Here is a 20883-nt window from a genome sequence, read left to right on the forward strand (position 1 = left end):
TTTAATGCAATGGTCCGCCCACAATTTCAATACGGCGTAGAGGTTTTATTCTTGGGTGGCAAAGTGGACTGGAATCTAGAAGAGAGTAAATGTGTGAAACAGCTTCTTGCTTCGGCAACTATGATACAGGCCGTGAGAGTAGAATGTCAACTTACAGCATGGAATTTCCGGGGATTGCAAGCCTCATTGAATTTCTGGCAGTGAATGAGTAGAGAAGGGCCCCCCAAAATATCAAACATCTGTAAAAAAGAACTAGAGGAAAGTGAACTGAATTGGGCAGCCGAAACTAGGCATAAGTTAGACAACTTATGTGTCAAACTTTCCCTAGAACCTGATCAATGGAAATCAGGGCCGCAGATATTCAAGCAGGCGTTACGGGCTATTATTAACACTAAAGCCCGAAAAGAAGATCTAGGCTATTTGGAAAGCAAATCGTCCACCCAGTTCTTGATAAACGGGTGGGCTAACGATCATATGTTCCCCTGTATAGAGGCCATGCCCAACCCGAAGCTTAGAAATGCACTATTGAAATTTAGAGTTGGCCTGAACCCATGTAACGCTGATCGGAAGATAAAATCTGTAATGACGAACAAACAGGGTCTGTGTACATGTGGACTACAAGTAAAATGCAGTGGCCTACATATCCTGATGGATTGTTTGTGGTTTTTAGAAGAACAGAAAGAATTTTTAAACCTATTTTTATGATTTATAAAACGGAAAGCAGGGAACAAGCACTTGGTCTATTGATAAACATGAGATTTTTAAACGTGACATGCAATAGGAAGATTTTTAATCGCAGTACAGGAGTCGCTGAATAAATTGGTAATATAATTTGAAATGGGTAGGGGGTAGGAAATTGATGTTACCCAAGGCTTGAGAATATCCCATTTTGAACCCTGGAAGCCCGCATGTATGTAGAAAGGCATATGTATATATGTGATCCTTTCCTTATTGGGTGATGAATTAAGAACTCTTCTATAGAGTGGCTCAACTCCTTTGGTATTTTCTATTAGGATTTTATTGAGTTTTATATAGTTTTATGGGCTTATTGTTTGTATACTTGACTTTTAACCCCTTCTCCGCGGCAGGAATTCCGCCGCGGCGCTGGGGGGGGGTTTGGGGGCAGCGCGGTGGCGCTGTGCTCGTGACAGAACCGCTCCGTCACGAGCCACGGTTGAGCTGTGCTCATGACGGAGTGGTTCCGTCACGTCTCCGCCCACTGCGCTAATCACCCGCACAGGCGGGGAATTAGCGCCGCGTGGGCGGAGCGGCGGCCAACGGCCACAGCATGATGGAACCACTCCGTCATGAGCACAGCGCAACCGTGGCTCATGACGGAGTGGTTCCGTCATGAGCGGGGAAGGGGTTAATTGTATGTTGTACTGTGGTATTTTTTATGGCTAATTGCCAAATAAAAATATATATGAACAATGCAGTTTTTAAAAAAAATAAAAATAACTTTTAAGGAAACAATTGCTGAAAACCTAAGTGCTGTAACAACTTACATTTTTAGACCTACGTAGCACAATAGTTTAGACATGTCTATTCAATATGATTAACTTGTTTCTGGTGTGACAGTACAATTACACACTGCAGTGTGAAGAATTGGGAACTGTGCAACATATACAAGTTAAATTCTTGGGGTTGTTTAATATTGCAACAAACGACTTGTGCTTAAAAAGGCTAGCAGTTGTCACGTTATACGTTGTTGTAACAAATATTTGTTTCATTTATACATCTACGAGGCAAATATAGGCTGACATAATATTTTTCCCCCTAAATAATTTAGTGAGACCTTGAGAGAGGGTAGATTTTGCATCATGGGGGGCCCCAGGCCCGTTCTGTTCTGTGTTACTATATGACAAATACCCTGGGACATCCTTACCACTCAGCCAGCATAAAACCCCTGTGTAGGCCCTTCTGTTCAATATGTAGGCCTCTTTGTTAAATTGACCATAGTTCTGCCATTTTACTGTATAGCAGTCTGAAGGCAGGTCTGACCCAAATCATATTCTGCTTCTCTTTCTGCGAGGCCTTCTGCTCCAAACTAGTAGCCCCCACCCTACCCAAGTGCTCAGTTCACTGCATCAGAGTTCAACATCCCCCTGAAGCTGATGTGTTCTCTCTCTCTCTGACAGTACATTAATTGAGATGCAGAGAATATCATGACAGCTGTATGATTATCTGGATTCTGTATTTTGTACTTTATGCCTCTATTCTGCGGTTTCTTTGAAGTTGCATCTTCTCATTAAACTGCCATTGTATTCTGCCTCCAATTCCATGTCTCACATGTCTGTTTTCTTAATTTTTGGAGCAGGCGTTCCTAGGCACCCCGGCTCAAATTAAGGTGCCCCTTTTGTCCCTGACTCACTCTCCTGCTCAGTTCTGTGGTGGCTCCCGGGGCTCTGAGTACCGCCCCTAGCTTCCTTGACCCGTAATAAATCTTCCCTCCAACAACCTCATCATTCAGGTTTATAGTTTTTCAGATAGAGGTCACCACACTAGCAACATACAAATCTACCAATGGGAGTAATGTTTGAGATATAGGTCAGCTTTTAAGCAAAAAGGCACTTTGAGGGAATATAAGATGTGTACCAATCAACAGACACTCATACGTGGCAAAACATTCAGTGATTCAATGAAATATATTTGCTGTTATCCCTATAATACAATTTTAAATAATGTCAATGGGATGTAAAGCTGTAGACAGGCAGGGTAGATGAAGTGTTATTTATTGCATGTACCAAGCAACAGGCATGCCAGCTTCATTGCTGTATCTATTTAGATGTTACTGTCAGGTCGCTTCAGATTTTTAATTGCTATTTGGAAACTGGATTGCAAAAATATAGAACATTTGGTTTACTAGCTGTTTTTTATATTGCAGAAAATCACTGTAGCCATCATCCTGCAGACAACATTTTAGTAAGATTCAATAAAATATACTGCTGGAATGTTCAACATGAATATGAAAGCTAGTAGGATTCAAGTGTAAGATGGCTTACCCTAAGTGCTCATAACTGTGATGAGTCTGTATTTTAAAGAACTCTCGTGATCACGAGCTTAGCATGTCTTTTTGTAAGGAATAGATGAGACAAAGAAATCGATGTTTTTGGGAGAACAGTCATCAGGATTAGAGGGACTGCCCTTCCAAGTTACTGCAAACCAGGCCCTTACGTACTCGCAGCCCTGCCTACACTGACACAGGATTTCAGAACTTCAGACCTGACACTGTGCTGAGACCCCTGGTGGTCTTTGCCCAGCAACAGCTTAGTTCATGTTGAGGATGCAAGGAACATGGAGGTTGCATGAATTTATCAGTGTTGCTCCAGAATTTCTGGGGCACAAGCAAGGCCCTGATAAATTACTGATCCTGGGCCTTTTAACTGTACGCCTGGTACCATAAATAGTGCAAGAGTTGAAGTATGTCAAGTCATTTTAACACATGTACAGCAAAAATGCACAACCATCAGTGGGCGTGTCTACTCTTCCTTGGAAAACTGGAGGGATAAATACAGCCCTGCACACAGAGAGTATGATAGAGCAGCAGGGACTGACTGGCTTATAAGGGACAGCTGAGCAGATTAAAAGTTCCACTGTAGTTGTCATGATGAAACTACATTCTGGACAAAGTACATCAAGGTCCATTGGTGGTAACCATGTTTGTTGTGATGGATCACGACGTACAAGTTTTTGTATTGATCTGGATACTGTGCATCAGTATGCATGGTATAGGGCTCATTGAGCTTTATGGACCCGACAGAGCAGCTTAAAGGTAGAGCCCGGTCCTTTAGGAAGCCAATGAGGGGTTCAATGGGTAAGTTGGGATATCGTGCTTTCCCTATTCCCACCGTAAATCAGCTGTGATTGGTTTTAGCATGGCTCACCTTCTTGTTTACTCAGGGCTAGGTTTTTTTTACATTTGCCTTTTGCTTAGGTGTGAAGGATGTGTCTTTGGACGACGAGCTGAGATTGATCACATTCAATGACGTGTATGCATTTGGAACTGAAAGGTTGGTGCATGGACAGTAAAATATTTTGAGCTGGGTCCACCAAAGAGAACCTGGAGATGGGGTCAGTTGAATTGAATATGTATGAATTAAACAGCTGTGAGACATCTTTCTCATACTCTGCCATTACAACCCGTTTGAATGTCCGTGTAAAATATTATAGATACTGAAATAATTTTCTTTTTTCTCGTATATGGTGGACGTGCTTCTGTTTGAACTTTCTGGCTGATCAGCTGTTTCAGGTCCTGGAGAGAGACGAACACTATCATTCTCCATTCTGAACTTAGTTCTGTTGCGCCAGTTGCCTATAACAGCGCTGCTTTTCTGTTGCTCTGAGAGTCCTGTTCAGGACGCCACAGTTGTGGTATACAGTAATGTGGGGGTTATGTTACGTTTTGTTATCTGGGCTTTTCTAGATTGAAGTTGTCTCCGGTAAGAGTCTTCTTGGTGTGAAAGCTCCCTTGTAATCTTAAGTAATCAGCATTATGGATCATATGTATCAATTCAATTAAAGACTTTTATAAGAACGCCTGTGAGATTACCGAAAACTCCGGTGTGTTACATCGAACATGTGAGTGAGGTTGCCATCTTTGATTAATTTGTGAGGTCACCGGGCAGTTGTGGAAAGTCTCACCTCCAACCGTGGTCAGCGGCTCCAAACGCAGTGCATTGCATGACCCCTGGGCCTTCTGGGATGATAGGGTGAAGCGGATATGAAACATCACTATTGTACATACAGCGCAGAGCATTACAGCCAGCCAATCCTTCACAGAATTGGTACAGCGAGAAACATTCCGGGGGTCAGTGATTGCAGAGCATTAGAAGTATCCGGGAATGGTAAAGTGCAGTACAGAAAATGCTTGACATACTCTTGTGTTCCTGTTGTGGGGACATGGTCTGGCAGTTAGTGGGAGGAGCAATAGCTGCTCTGGATAAGGTTGACCCTTGTATGTTACTACACAGATAACCTGAAAAACAACGGAGGGTACCTACAGTAATTACCCATAATTACTAGAAGCAGTCCAAATCTGCAGAGAAGTATATATGCGGAAATCAGTGTAAGAATTTTAACATTCTTACAGGATAAGGAAGTAAAATCTGTGGCGACGACAGAGAAAAGTCTTAACGTTTTTAGACCGTGCCAAAACGAAAGAGCAAGCACATGACCTTCATTCACTTGCTGCATTTATGTTTAACATTCCAGAATGTTCATAAAATAAGTTAATTGAGATATGTAGTAACTTTAAGTCCCTTATGAATATTTCTCTATCACGTATCTGTTCAGCCACAATTTTGGAGTCTTTGCATCAAGGTTTCTAAATCCGTCAAGCATCTTACCTCCCTCTTTGCACCTAAACACACACCTTTCACCAGCCTTTTTGTGTCCTGCATCTGCATCACACCTTTTCCCAGGTTTCCCTGTGCATGTCTGTACACTGACCAGTGCACACATCCTTGGCGCATTCAGTTATGGAGCATAGGATACACTACATAACTAACTTGGGCTGGGCAGCCTCTGGTCTATACCCATGGCCACTGGAATTATGCGATTGTGCAGCTGTGGCGATTTTCACACAATTATAGATTTGCCACATCTGCCTCATACTCCATCATCTGCTGCATAATCTGAAGATTTTAACAGAAAAAAAATGTTCTAGCTAAAACGGTTATAAAGTTACAAAAAATGCAGTGACACGTGTTGCTGCACACTTAAAAACCATTTGCGAAGCTGGACTGGTCACCTTTTTTTTGTTGGTTATTGCTGCGGTTGGGTATTAAAATGGTATTAATGAGGTGCAACCAGTGCCCAGACAGTGTTACCAAGTTTAAAAATGAAGAAATAATTAAGGAATACTATTAAAAAATGTCACATTATGCTACATAATTTGCCTTTTCTTGCCGCATAATTTACTCAAACCTGCCACATAATATGAACCTCTCCTGCTGCATAATTCCAGTGGTCCTGGCTATCCTGTCCCTTTAACCTTTGATTCTGTATATATATATATATATAACGCTCCAATGTTAAACAACAAAAGGACCAGCACACACGTTAGTTCAAATCCGGTTAGGATTTTATTCGTGCAAAGAAACTCAAAACAGACGCGTTTCAGCCGTAGCTTTCGTCAGTGTCGGCTGGCGTCTTGAGGCGGAAGTTTATATTTACAACTATTAGTCAAACTAGAGGAAGGACTCACATGATAGAATTCAGTCGCCATATTGGAATGTGCAAAAAGAACTTCGTAACAGTACATTTACGTTTTTTTCGTTTTTTTCTGAACAATACAGTTCTTAGTTCATTATAATGTGATTCCTACAAAATTAATAATAAACCTAAAATGATTTCAATCAAAATAGCCCGATTGCAAGGAACCAACATGATTTTTTGATATTACACCCTGGATGGGCTGACGTTCAGTTTCCATAATAAATGAAATTCAATTAAATCTCCTCATTTGTGCTCCAATCACATGACCTTACTCATAACTCTTATATCATCTGGTTCATGAGCATATCGTATTTAGGTCCTCCTCAATTTCATAACAGATATTGACCAAACTAAAGGAAGGACTAACATAATCAATTTCTATTATCATATCAGAGTGTGCCAAAGACATAGTGACCGTGCCTTTCCGTTTTTGTCTTCTTAAACAATATAATTCATGGTTCAATAATAAGTAATTTCTAAAGAAGTATATAATAATCCCCAATTGATTTTGCTACTATACATAGTTTCAATATTTTCAATCAAAGGAACCAACATGATTGGTCGTTATTACGCCCTGGATGGGCTGATGTTGATTCGTGCAATCAATTAGACTCTTCTTTGCTTATATTTGAATCATATTGCATTGACCATCACCCTTATATAATTTAATCCATAGATAAATCGTTTTTTTTAGTCCTCCCAAGTTTACATAACCCAAACATGTAGAATACTGTATAGAATTCTGTATTTATATATACAATATATATATATATATATATATGTATATTTTTTTTTTTATTCCAAATGCCCAAAAGTTTTCCAGAGGGCACTCGACAACGCTTCTGCCAACAGGCATCAGCTTGCAATTAAAGTTCCGATAATAAGTGTTTGAAGCCTACGCGTTTCAAGGCTGGATTGCCGCCTCTTCTTGGGCTGTTGGTCACAACGTAACATCACAGCATATATATATATATATATATGTGTATATATATATATATATATATATTTTAAATATAGAGATGGATACAAATACTTACACACGTTTATGCATTCACACATTCATACATATAACTGCATTCCTATACGAAGTATAGATCGATGTACACACACATATATATTTTTTATTTTATTTTTCTATGAAAAGGTACCCCCTATAGATACTTTCAGGTCTGGGAGGAGGGGGAAAACATCAAGAACATACAGCAAAATTCTCCCACACGACCTATAATACTTTCATTACAGCTAGAAAAAGCTCTAGTGGGCTTCCCTTTCTAAATAGATCAGAGCCTGCTACGTAATTTCATTTATACATTTTATTCAAAATATATTTTTCTTTTAGTCAAAGTAATATTTTTACTCCATAGTGCACTTTTTAAAATACATTTTTTAAACATCATTTTTTTATAAAGTGAAAAAATTTATTTTTATACATGTATTGTTAAAACATGACGGACGCAAGAACAGTACATTTCATAATTAGAAATACAATTTATGTGAATACGTTTTCGATAATATAGAAATTACTTTTCATATCCCCATCAAGAGAAAAAATAATTAATGAGAAAAAATCCAATCACACCACACCTCTCACTCCATTTCATCCTCACCCAAACCATACACACATACACACATTCAAACTTGCATTCACCACCAAGCTTAAAATGACGTGCTAAACCACTACATGGTAGAGATCCTGTTTAACTATTCATGGTGTAGCTGTCAGCCAGGAGTACATCTAGCCAACGTACATTTCGGTGGATACAATTAATTACTGTCCACCTTCCTCAGGGCCATCTAGTTTTTATTCTGAATCTCAGTGGTAGAGGTGCGATGGGGAAATCTGCAGGTGGAAGGGTTATCAAAAATACTTTTTAAGGCAGCCCAAAACAATTGTTTGTTGTGATACTAAGTTATTAAATACACGGAAAAATCTTGTGTTTACTACTTTGCCTATACATAGTATATAGATCATGCAGAGATAAGGCGAGTGAAGAAAATAAGATAAAGAAAAAAAGAAGAAAACTTTACTGTACGAGCAGTGATCTACTATTGTGAGGTCAGATATAGATGACCTTCACCAAACCTAAAATGTGCCAAAACCAGAGGGAAAATTAGAAAAGTGACTAGTGTGCGTCATGAATATTATCCTCTGTGCAACACTCATAGTGACCTGGATTAAATTGTGACCATATTTACATAATAACATCAAATATTTTACTGACCCTATGTGGAAAACCAGGAAGTTTTCTTTTCCTGCGGTCTACTATTCACTGGCAAACCTAGTATTGATGCTTCTTGCAGCACACGAAGTTAGATCATAAGTATGGTGCTGTAGTGCTCCTATCTCAATACTGCTATGCAGAAAGATTACTCTTATTACATATTGACCTGTATTGCCTTTTAAAGCCCTCTTTTATATGAGAGATTTATTTTTTATATTAATCAAATATGGTGAGATAGATCCTCTTATTGCGGATTACCTGTAAGGTTCAGAACGCCGAGTTTTAGTGTGGAGGTCTCTTGAGATGATATCTTCAAATGTATTACGGATTAGATCGGAAACAGACTCAGGGTTCAGTCAGTCAGGCTGTGATTATCTGTAATAATATAATGTTCTGTTTAAAAACCGCATTGATTTCTAAAGTTACTTTTATTCTTAATGCAGTCCTAAGCTCTGTGTCAACACCATTCATTAGTTTCATGAGAAGCATTTACCTTTTATGTTAAATTGTGCTATTTTGGCAAGTAGGACTGCATGAGCCCAATTCCGGTATTTTCTCTCTGTTTTCCGGTATCAGATGTAGAAAGCACACAACATTTCTAAAACAAGCATTTACAATGCAATGGTCTCGGCATTGTTAAAGTTAGAGCTGTTGGCATTGCTCATGACATTATTCTTGTTTATGTTTTAGTTTTTAAAACATTTAAAGAAATGGCATTGTTATTTACAATGTCAATAGCTTAATCACTCTCCAATGCGAGACCTATTGCATTTGCACCCACACACAGAGCCACACAGGACAGGAAGGAGACTCATCCTCGGTCATATTTCCCGCTTTTTGTCTGGGGTCATATGTTGGAAGCGTCTGTTGTAGGGCACGCCCTCCCGGTTATGAGCAGAGAACACGGTGGCGCTGAGGAACCTCGGACACGAGCCGCAAGTTCAGTCATAAATGCACACGTCTACATGTGTATTTTCTTTGGTAGGGGGGGGGGTCAGTCTTTAGAAAATGGACCCTAACCAGTCAGTGCGGCGTCGCCTATGAATAAGAATCTAAAAGGCGGTTTTTAGTTAGAAACATTAAAAAGTAGTATGAAATGAGGCACGATTCTAGAGTGGACTCGCATGTAAACTGACGTTTGGCAACTATACGTAGGAAAGTGAGGTTCGTCACAGCCCCGAGATAAAAATTGTGTTTTGGGAGAAAACGGATAACCCCAATGTTTGCCCCATGCCCTAGACACATGTATATAGGCTTTCACCGCACCCCAGGCAGGCAACCCACAGCTGGCTCACACCTGCTCCTGTCTCAGGCAACACGAGGTGTCTGCGGCCACGCGTCACCGCCAGGAGTGCCTCCCGACAGCACTTCTCTTCGACACTCACCTGTGATTCAGCCTGAAAGAAAACCCCACTTTTGTTCGTGGCTCGCACGGGCTGCCCCAGTACTCACCTGTGTGCACGCGGTAGTGCGCCTTCAGGTGTGAGGACTTGCCGTAGACCTTCCCGCAGCCGCTGTGCGGGCACCGGTGCCTTTTGTCGGCGCCGCCCCTGTCCTGCGGGTGTGGGGTGGGTGGCGGGGATGAACTGTCCCTGATGTCGCGGGTGTCAAGGGTACAGTCCTCCTGCTGCCCCTGGCGGGGGTCATGGGTACAAGTCCTCCTGCTGCCCCGGGGGGCTGAGAGCAGGGCTGCTGCGGTCCTCTTGCTCTGGTGACGGTGGGTTGGGGGCGACAGGCACTCTGCTGGGGGGAGGGTACTCCAGCGCCGTCGGGTACTTGTTGAGGTCCAGCAGGCTCCGGACGATGGCCAGCAGGGTACAGTAGTCCTTCCAGGTGTCCCCGAGTCCGGCGGGGCGCTAGTGCGAAGAAGCAGTATGTCCCAGCACTGCTGAGAAATCCGACGGAGAGGGGGCTGCCCTGCCCGCCCCTGCAGTTTCCAGCGCCTTCACTTCTGTTCTGTCTGCGCGCACGCCGCTCAGAAGCGTGCTTAACTCTCTTGTCGGTTCTGTGTGCTCACACCCCCTGATTCCAGAACAGCGCCTGCTGGCCCGGCATTTCTGGTGCTCGGGAACTCCATTGGTAATGAGGGGGCAGGCAGTCCTTCAACACAAGGAGGCGGGCCAATCACAGCCAGCAGCGGGGCTCCAGCGTGCTACCTATGCATTCACCAGGAGGAATATTAAAAGGGCGATGGCACAAATGGCAAGGTAGGGCCAGGGGACATAATCAGAGCCTATGTGGCATGTCTCCAATGTATTTACTGAAGTAAATACATTACACACAATTTCAAAACTGGAAAGCACATCGACCATCATCTCCCGGGCCACGCAGCAGCAGGAGCTCGCCGACTTGGTAACCATGTTTCTCCGAGGTCAGCCAGAAATGCCTCGGAGAAACGCTGCGTCATTTTCAGATTCGTGGGCGTGTTTTTCTTTCTCTCCTCTTGCCATTGGCTGGAATGTTTACATTCCAGAGGAGAGAAAGAAAGTAAAAAACACGCCCCCGAATCCGAAAAAGACGGGGTTTGTTTGGAGAGACAATGCTCTTCTCCAATGGCTGACCAGTATTTCAGAGGCCAGCCAATGGAGAAGAGGTCAAAAAAAGGGGCGGGTTAAAGCCCCACTCCTAACATTAAATCTCGGAGTGAGACTGCGCAAGCGCAGCCTTCGAGCCGAGACCTAAAGAGAAACGTATACGTATTTATTATTGGTATTGCTGTTTTGACTTTCTTATGCTTATTACAGCCACTTACTTAGTGTGACTGCTTCTAGATTACCCCTAGTTATACTATGATTGCCGCCGTGTTGTAGTACTTAGCACCATTCTCGATGTATTACGGCGTCGTCCTAAGTATTTCTCTATGTTAACTGGCAAAGTACTTTCACGCCACACTTATGTGCCGGTCTTTTCTTTAATAAACACTTATACATATGTCCCCTGAGCTTTTATACAGGCAAGGAGAAAAAGAATTGAAGCAGACCTAAACCGGTGAGAAGATTTTGGCGTAATCTATCTTTACTTGTATAACTTTAGCCTAATATCGAACAACGTCTCTCTGACTTTACGGGTACTGATCTGCATAGCGCTTATTACAGTGCTTACTTGTATTTGTTGTGAAAGTCCTTCTGTGCCGAATCCCTTAGTCCTGCTTGCCCAGAGAGGCTAAACGCTAAAGAGTAAGCATTTAAATACCCTCGATGGTGTGAGCCTCTATCTTCCTAGCTGCAGCTCTATTATGGTCTATCACATGACATGGTGTTTCTTAGGTGCTTTATGCTAGACCTAAGTTCAATGCGATTACGGTCGCCATGTTGGACTTGGGAGATTTCCGTGATGTGTGAGTTTAAATAATTACCACAAACGCTTGTTGTTCGCCGTGGTATTTATAGAAAGTAATTCTCCCAGTCTGATCTTACAGCATTGAAACGCCTAGAGCAATGCCAACGCTATGATCTACCATGACCTTAACTATCGGGTACTGTATGTTTCCTTACAATGATGTGTCGGAGTTTAAAAGATCAAAAGTTTTTTTTTAAATTGTTTCTTATCCAGACATCCGCGATGTAACTAGTCTCAGCTCTTCTCTAAATAATTGGCGGTTTCTGCAACAATACAAGTGGTGCCACTTGTCTATAGATGTTTATAACACACTAGCTAAGATGGAAAACACCTTAAGCATGATATAATCAAATTGGACTTATGAGGTGTAATCTTCCATCAAATATGTGAACGATGCCAATGAAGGTACAGGCTCTTTGTATGAGACAAAGATAAATTGACTCATATATGTGAGACAGGGATAAATTGTCTCACAAGTATTGATCAAAGGATATGGGGCATAATTTGATCAACATGTTGTATTCCATATTATTTACTCATTTAGACCTTCTTTTACCATGTTAAGCGTGTACATCCAGAATGTTTCCCTTTGTTTGCGCGTATCAGTCATATTATGACCTAATTTTGGTTGAACTTTTTCAAGAATGAGCCAGCGAAGGTCTCTGTCAGAATGTCCATAATTTTTGCAATGATGTACTATGGGTGATGCCAGCTTCACTGTTCTTATTGCTGGCCTATGTTCGGAATATCTGAGCCTGAACTCTCGTCCTGTCTCACCCACATACCCCTTGCCACAAGGTCATAAAATGAGGTATATTATGTTGTAACTGTTACAATTAGTATGGTCTTTTAAGGTTCCTGATTTTCCATTATACTCCCATTTGTCTGTTACAATAGCTGTATCGCAGGCAACACAGGTCCCACATCTGTGGTTCCCTTTGATGATTGGTAGGCCTGTGATGGTACTGTCTTGCATGCACTTGTGCTTTGATTCTCTCGTGTGCACTAACTTATCTCTTATGTTGCCATTTCTACGGTAGGCCACTATTGGTCTTTGAAGGGCAGTGTTATCATCATTCATATTGAGTATTGTCCAGTATTTATCAATAATCTTTTTAACCTTAAAATTGAGGGGTGAATGATTAATGACACATACCAGCTTGTCATTTTTGTCATGCTGTGTTCCCCCTAATAGAGCCTCGAGATTATAAAATCTAGCTCTTTTGAATGATGTCCTCATAAGCCTTTTAGGGTAACCTCTTTACAATAGTCTTCTTTTTAATTGTTCTCCATGTGTGTCATATTCTGCTCTGGTAGAACAATTTCTTCTTATTCTGAGGAATTCCCCAAAGGGGATAGAATCTCTCTGGCTGTTGGGATGGAAACTATCATGGCATAGTATTGTGTTTCTAGCTGTGGGTTTTCAAAGAAAACTAACTGACAAAAAACCTGAATCACCTAGAACAACTATGTCCAAAAATTCAACTCTTTGGCTACTAAATTTGCCCGTGAACTTTAAATTGGCGTCATTAAGGTTGAGCCAAGAGATATATTCCTGTATGGTGACTGTGTCTCCGTCCCAAATGAAAAAAATGTCGTCAATAAAGCAGCACCACTCTCTGACATTCTCAAAGTATGGTGCCACCTCATTGTAGACATGTTTTCTCTCAAATTCCCCCATGAAGATGTTCGCCACACTGGGGGCACAGGAAGCCCCCATGCTGGTCCCCATCATTTGTTGGTAAAGATCTTGTTTGAATTCAAAAAAATTATTGAATAACACTAGTTTGAGGCACTCTAATATGAACTCATCCGGTCTCTCCCCTGGCGTTCTACTAAGCAGGGAGGCCACTGCCTCAACCGCTCTCTTTTGTGGTATGTTCGTATATAGTGCCTCGATATCTAGTGTTACCAATAATTGTCTGTCTGGTCTAAAGGGTATGTTGTCAATTCTATTAATGAAATCCCCTGTATCTCTAATGTACGATTGATATGCGGAAGTGAGGGGGCATAAGAAGCTGTCCACATACTTGGAAATGGGCTCTGTGCTGGAATTAATTAATGATATAATGGGGCGAAGAGGTGGATTTGTCGTATTTTTGTGTGTCTTAGGAACCCCATCTATAGCTGGGACCACTGGGTCCTTTTCATTCAAAAATTAAAATTCCTTCTGGCAGGTGTCTCCCTGTTCCAACGCTCTTGTAGTTATAGCCTGTATTTTAGTATTCAGTGTTTGCAGTTGTGAGCGTCTGGCTGTCCTATAATGTTCTGAGACTGACAGCATGGTTTGTATTTTCTGCTCATAGCTTTGAGTATTCATAATCACTATCCCCCCGCCTTTATCACACGGTTTAACCGTGATATTCTTGGTATTTTGCAGGGACTTAAGTGCTTCGGTCTCTTGTTTGGTCATGTTGGGATTAGGTCCATAATTGTGTTTAGTCACTTTTTGTAGTTCTTTAAGAACAGATTTTTCATAAATTGCCACTTCTGGGCCAACCATGTCTAGAGTTGGTGTGAATGTAGATTTTGGCTTACACCCTGACAGATTTATATCTGTTTCCTCCCTATTGTTTGTTGCGAAAAATGTATTTAATCTGATTTTTCTAAAGAAGGAAAAAATGTCTTGGTGTGAAAGAAAAGTGTTGCATGTAGTACTCGGAACAAACGAGATATCTTTTGCTGAGCACATCCACTTCATGTTTACTAAGTTGGTGCTCGGACAGATTAAATATAGGTATAGCATCTGAGGGTGAACTTTGTATGGCATTTACTGACGCCAATATTGATGCTTTCTGGTCCTCATATATGACTGAGGAGGTACTGGGTTCAATTGTTGGTAAATCTTTTGATTTGTTCCTTGGTATCTCCTCTGCCCTCTGTTCTGACCTCTCCCTAAAAAAGGAGACTTTTGGTGATATTGAGTTTGTTCTCCCTGTCCACCTTGATATGGCGACTGCTGTGGATATTGGGGCTGTGCTTGTCTCCCTCCTCTTGATCTGGAGTCTGTTTGTCCTCCACCTATCATATGAGAGCCATCGCTATCAGTATCTGATGAAAAGGTGTCTGAAAAAGTCACCTGTTTCCTCCTAGGTCTATATTGGTTCTGATTGTTTTGTTCTTGCTGCCACTCCTGATAGTAATTTGGACTCAGATACGGGTATGCCCTCTCCTGAGTATACCATCTAGTATCTTTTTTCAATTTATCTGCCTTTTTCTTTATCAGGTACTCCTCGAACTCAAGTAGTTCACTATTTAAACTATCTAGTTTGGCTTTGGCCTCTTCTTGCGCCATCATATTTTTTAGTTTCTCTTCAAGATCTGCTATCTCCTGATTTAAGACAACCACTACCTCCCTGGCTGTCTCCACAATCAGGATCATCCAATCCCGCGAACATCTGTTTGCGATTTGGGACCACCTTTCTAAAAATGTTTGTATTTCTGCGAAGAGTGCTGGCACATTTCGTACCCTCAAGCCTGAGGGTATAACTCCCGCCCTAAGTTACTCAATCATGAATAATGCATGAGACTCAGTTCTTTTCGCTTTTTTCTTTAGGTTCATAGGTTTTATCCATTCGCTATTATCTGCATTTGACACAGTGACTCTTTTAGTGGTGGATGGTAATTGGCCTAATAAGGTAGTAAATCTTCGTCTGAAAAGCCAAACGTGGTAAGTCCTTCCATGGTGCTATGTTAATTCCCTTAAATGGGATAAAGAATACCAGAGTCTGAGGTGTTATAAGGCCAATTTTATAGATGGTGGGCAACTCTTACTACTAAATGATGTGTATGAGTTACTGTGTGAATAGGAAGAAAAAAGAAAAATCTATAGAAAGAAAGAGAATTAGCTACAGTATAGGCAAAGTGGCAATTCTAAGTACCCTCTAATATGGGTGAAAGAAAACCTGTGATTAAAAAACCACAAATAAATTTTTCTATAAAAAGGTACCCCCTATATATACTTTTATACACATTACACTGTCTACATGCATAGACATATATAAATGTGTAAGGTGTGTGTAGATGTATATGTGTCGATACATAGCAAATGTTATTTTTTTGTTTTTTTTGTTTTTAATGTCTTGTTCATACTGTTGCTGTAGATTGGTGTATTGTGAGTATTTTGATCATGCAGAGAAGAGACAGCTTGTGACTAGGCTGCTGAAGCTGAGATAGTTCTCAGCAGATCTTATTTTTTGGGGTAACAAATTCAGTAGTTTAGCTTCTTGCACAGGGAAAGATGATCCACCTGTGTGGTTTTTTTCTTTCATGTTGAAATTTTGCAACAGTGTCTGTTGGATTGATCTTCCTGATGAAAAGTGTTCCTTTGCCATTTATTGCCCAGTGGGTGATTGAAAACAGCTTGAAAGAGGATCTTCGGGTAACTGGTAACCAGTGGAGGGCCTTTATGGCAGGAGAGAGATGAGCTTCTGGTTTTACATGTGGTAGTAGTAGTCTAGCAGCACAGTTCTGAACTATTATGTAGGTCTTTAGCATAATCTAGTTTCAAGAGGACATGAGAGATTGTTGCTTGGACCTTTAGGGTGACTGCTATGTGTGGTAGGATGAGTTGCAGCTTTGTCTTGATAAGAATACTTGATCCTGATAGCTTAATCCACTTGGACAGTCATGGTCTGCTTGGAGTCCATGGTAATGCCATGGTTTTCAAGTGAAGAATGTTCATTTGTGTCCATCACTTTTGCACTGTCTCAGCATCCTATGCACAGTACACCAGTTCAGTGTATTTATCATACATAAAAGATGGGTGCTTTCTCTACAAGCATACTGAATACCACTAGTCAGGGGGAAAAAAATCAATAATAAGTAGAGACCAGTTATAATGAAAAATTGCGTTCTTGGAAAATGCGATCAGCGCGTTCTCAGTTTCATTTATTACACTCCTTGTGTTTAGAATTTTGGAACGTGGCTTTGCTGGTCTTCTCTGGTCCGCTACATTTATGCTTCCAGATTTGCATGGCTGCCTAATTTCCCAGGTCCATAAGTGATCTACTGCGCCAGCCTTTTTATTATGGTATAAAACAGGATTTCAAGTCCGAGAAATCAAACGAAAAAACAGGAGCAAAACATCACGCAGGGACCGGGGAACTTGGCAGCTAGCTATGATTAGTGCATTTTCAGAGCTTCCCTGGCCCAAATGCAGTTGTGACTTAGTAACAGAGCAATGCAAAATCATAGACTAAACCTCCTCTTGTGATGTCTCAGTGCAGTTTAATGAGAATTTGAGTTTTGCACGACAGAGCACTTTTTTACCTCACGAATCCTTGGATGAAGAACCCCTCCTACGGGTCTCGTGACAGCGTACCTATCAACTAGCAAACAGGCAGTGCCCCTGCATTTACAGATGGTAGGCGCTGCCGTGAAGACACAAGGCCGCTTGCGCTCTATTGATACCGTTGTCTGCGCCAGCTGATGGGATTTCTCTTCCTCGAAGACCGCATGGTAGCTGCGCATGCGCATCTTGTCGAGCCAAGGGTGAGAAAGGCAAAAGTGGGCGGCGCCCTGTGCATTGTGGGCGGGGATTCGCTGAGCCAAAGCGGCGCAGATCCGAAACAAGCAGAGTTCGGACTTGAGACAATCAACTGCACCGACAAGCCCGGGCACAGAAGAACCGCCCGGCGGGGAGCACGCAGGCAACGGCCGGGAATAAAGCAGGAGCTGCCCGGCACGGGTTGCAGACAGTCCGGGCACGCAACACTTGGAGACCTTGGAGTGTGGGAGTCTGTCCCGCTACAGGACCTTGTAATCTGGACTGTAAACCCACAGGGGCCTCATGGGAAGCTGACAGCAACCCCTCACCCGTCCCAGCTGTGTAACTAAGACCAGACACAGCTATCCAGTGCCAAGCCCCGGGCTGCCGGGTTCATGGCTTCCGCCCTTCCGTAGCGTCGGACCCCTCGCCGGAATGGGTCGCCTTTTTCTGGGCTTCGCGGTCTGAAGAGGCCGCAGCCCCCCGCCCGAGCTCCAGATGACCCTTGGTGCTCTCGGCGGCCGCAGCCTGTGCGCCTGCTGCGGGCAAAAGATGATCCCCTACTTTTCCGAGAATGCCGTCATCTCCCAGAATGCCATCAACCAGCTGTGAGTACCCTAATTTCGAGCTATTGCCCCCCGACTGGGTTAACTTAAACAGACTCCGGATATAATTGGTTGCGAACACTAAATACGTGCCACCAATAGTTCTCCTACCCTCATACTGTTCCCGCCAGCCCTCTTTGCCCTGATCTTACCGATCCTGACTTCCACTGCCCACCTCCAGTCCCTACGGGACTCCTAGAGCCCGTGTGCATATATATCACTGTGGGTGCTTTTTTGTACCCACCTCGAGCAGGGGGCCCCTCTCGTCCCTACTTCACCACCAATAGCGTGAAATGCCAGAGGTCGCATGGTTTCCTTCTTACTTTATTCGTTTGGTTTGCTGTTAATGCCGGAACTCATTGTGTCTTGAGTTCACTTTGTTTCTTCCGTATGTGATTCATCCCAGTTTGTGACGACATTGGTGGCGGCTGCGCCGTGTTGTTTTTAACCTGTCCTTTTAATTGCAGCGATGTCCGATAAACAGCAGCATTACTTAGATACGCTTTTTATAGGGGTAGATTTCCTGTGCGCAAGCTTGTTTTTTGCTAGAAAGTTTTGTTTTCTTCACGCATCCATGCACTTCTCATATGTTAATATAGCTTTCATTAGCTACTCCACAACCTTTAAGTGCAATATAAATTAAAGCTATCTTTATTGTTGGTGGGAGCACATATTTTTGGTGGACTTTGGCTTAGTGTGGTTTGTAAGTGTTGCTGCTGTTGTCGGGCGCATTTCAATTGTAGCAGAAGTTAACTGAAGCATGTGCTGCTTTGTTATCGCAGATGGGAGCTGCTGTGATAAGCCGCACGTGGGTTGGGTGACCGGGGACATAATGAATCTAACAGGGTCCATTGTGTGTCCTGAGGAGGCATTCACTGGCCGGGACTGCCGCTGAGGGGTCTTTCGTCTGTCATCTGGCGCACAGAGGAACGAGGACATTGCTTGGTCGGATTTTCTACTGACTCTGCAACAGTCCTACCGGCGTGTCAGGAAATCTCCCTCGGCCTGGTATCTTTGAGTAGGATGTCGGGAGTGGTGGTGCAGCTTCAAGTCCCTAACTCCAGGCGCCTCCTCTGCCTGCAGACACACTCCCAAGCACTGGTTCACACAGGGTGCCTTGGGCGCCTCTCAGCACGGCGGCCAGGAATAGCAGCCGGTTGAGGGACAGAGCTCGATTTGTCATGCAGAGGGTAGTGGGGGTCTTCGGGAGGTAAGCTTTGGCCGTGCTTGTGCTACTGGCGGCAGGCCTGCAGGTACATTTAAAGTCATCGCATGTCATGGCTAGTGAGTGAATGGTGGGTAGGGCAGACTACGGCAGGGTTGTCCGTTAGACGAACGAACCCCTTTTCGAAAACCAAATTGAACTTATTGGGGTTCCCTCGTGCACTTGTTGCCAGTAAACATCTGGAACAGTAATGAATTGGGGCAAATTAGTTGAAGGGATATCGTGCTTCGTGGCTGTACAATTGTTACGGTTTTCTGGGCCCTCCACCCATATCCACCCTCAAACGACATGCTGGGGGTGTGGATCTTACGTTAAATAACCACAGCCTGGGTAGGGGCCATGCTTAATTAAATGAATAGACCTTGTCAATCATTTGTGGTGGTGATAAGTAGGCGCTTTCTGGTGTAGGTAGGGCGGTGTGTTCTCTGCCTGAGAAGGTGAGCTGCTCTGTGAATCTGACAGGAAGGTTAATCGAATTATTGCACCCGGGTGTCACCGGTACCTACCTTCATTAAAAGCACAAACATATTTTATCTATGCAGATTGTATAGATAAATAGATCCGTTCCGAATCAGATAAATACACCGCATATCGATTTAAACATCTCCACGCCCTTCAACAATGTATGTATCTCTGCATTAAGACACCTAACTGAGACGTGTCCCAGCACTGATTCCTGGGCACCGCTTCTGTCTGAGACGTGTCCCTGCACCGACTCCTGGGCGCTGCTTCAGCCTAACTGAGACGTGTCCCTGCACCGACTCCTCGATGCCGCTTCAGCCTGAGACGTGGCCCTGCACTGACTCCTGGGCCCTGCTTCAGCCTCACTGAGACGTGTCCCTGCACTGACTCCTGGGCCCTGCTTCAGCCTCACTGAGACGTGTCCCTGCACTGACTCCTGGGCCCTGCTTCAGCCTACGTGTCCCTGCACTGACTCCTGGGCCCTGCTTCATCCTTACTGAGACGTGCCCCTGCACCGACTCCTGGGCCCCGCTTCTGCCTGAGACGTGCCCCTGCACAGACTCCTGGGCCCCACTTCTGCCTGAGACGTGTCCCTGCACTGACTCCTGGGCCCCGCTTCTGTCTAACTGAGACGTGCCCCTGCACTGACCCCTGGGCACCGCTTCAGCCTAACTGAGACGTGCCCCTGCACTGACTCCTGGGTGCTGCTTCAGCCTAACTGAGACGTTCCCCTTTACCAACTCCTGGGCCCTGCTTCATCCTTACTGAGACCTGTCCCTGCATCGACTCATGGGCCCTGCTTCTGTCTAACTGAGACATGTCCCTGCACCGACTCCTGGGCCCCGCTTCTGCCTGAGACGTGTCGCTGCACCGACTCCTGGGTCCTGCTTTTGCCTGAGACGTGTCACTGCACCGACTCATGGGCCCTGCTTCAGCCTAACTGAGACCTGTACCTGCAGTGACTTCTGGGCCCCGCTTCTGCCTGAGACATGCCCCTGCACTGACTCCTGGGCCCCGCCTCTGCCTGAGACATGCCCCTGCACTGACTCCTGGGACCCGCTTCTGCCTGAGATATGCCCCTGCACTGACTCCTGGGCCCCGCTTCTGCCGGAGACGTGTCCCTGCACTGACTCCCGGGCCCCACTTCTGCCGGAGACGTGTCCCTGCACCAACTCCTGGGCGCCGCTTCAGCCTAACTGAGACATGTCCCTGCACCGAATCCTGGGCACCGCATCAGCCTAACTGAGACGTGTCCCTGCACAGACTCCTGGGCCCTGCTTCATCCTTACTGAGACGTGTCCCTGCACCGACTCCTGGGCCCCGCTT

General features: G+C 43.8%; 1 protein-coding gene across 5 annotated transcripts in view; it reads left to right on the forward strand.

Annotated features, from left to right (window-relative positions):
* Positions 1-20883, forward strand: part of SSH2 (slingshot protein phosphatase 2) — a 611356-nt gene that overhangs the window by 434620 nt on the left and 155853 nt on the right. For 2 of the 5 annotated variants that reach the window (XM_085649241.1, XM_085649243.1), the window contains exon 1: positions 17331-17873. The exons of the other annotated variants lie outside the window; for them this stretch is intronic. In XM_085649241.1, coding sequence (XP_085505367.1) covers positions 17764-17873 — 110 coding nt within the window. In that variant the 5' untranslated portion in view covers positions 17331-17763. Of the gene's footprint in view, positions 1-17330; positions 17874-20883 lie in introns of those variants that run through there. 5 annotated transcript variants of the gene reach the window in all.

Source organism: Triturus cristatus, chromosome 3_2 (assembly GCF_964204655.1).
Source record: "Triturus cristatus chromosome 3_2, aTriCri1.1, whole genome shotgun sequence".
NCBI classification, from domain to species: domain Eukaryota; kingdom Metazoa; phylum Chordata; class Amphibia; order Caudata; family Salamandridae; genus Triturus; species Triturus cristatus.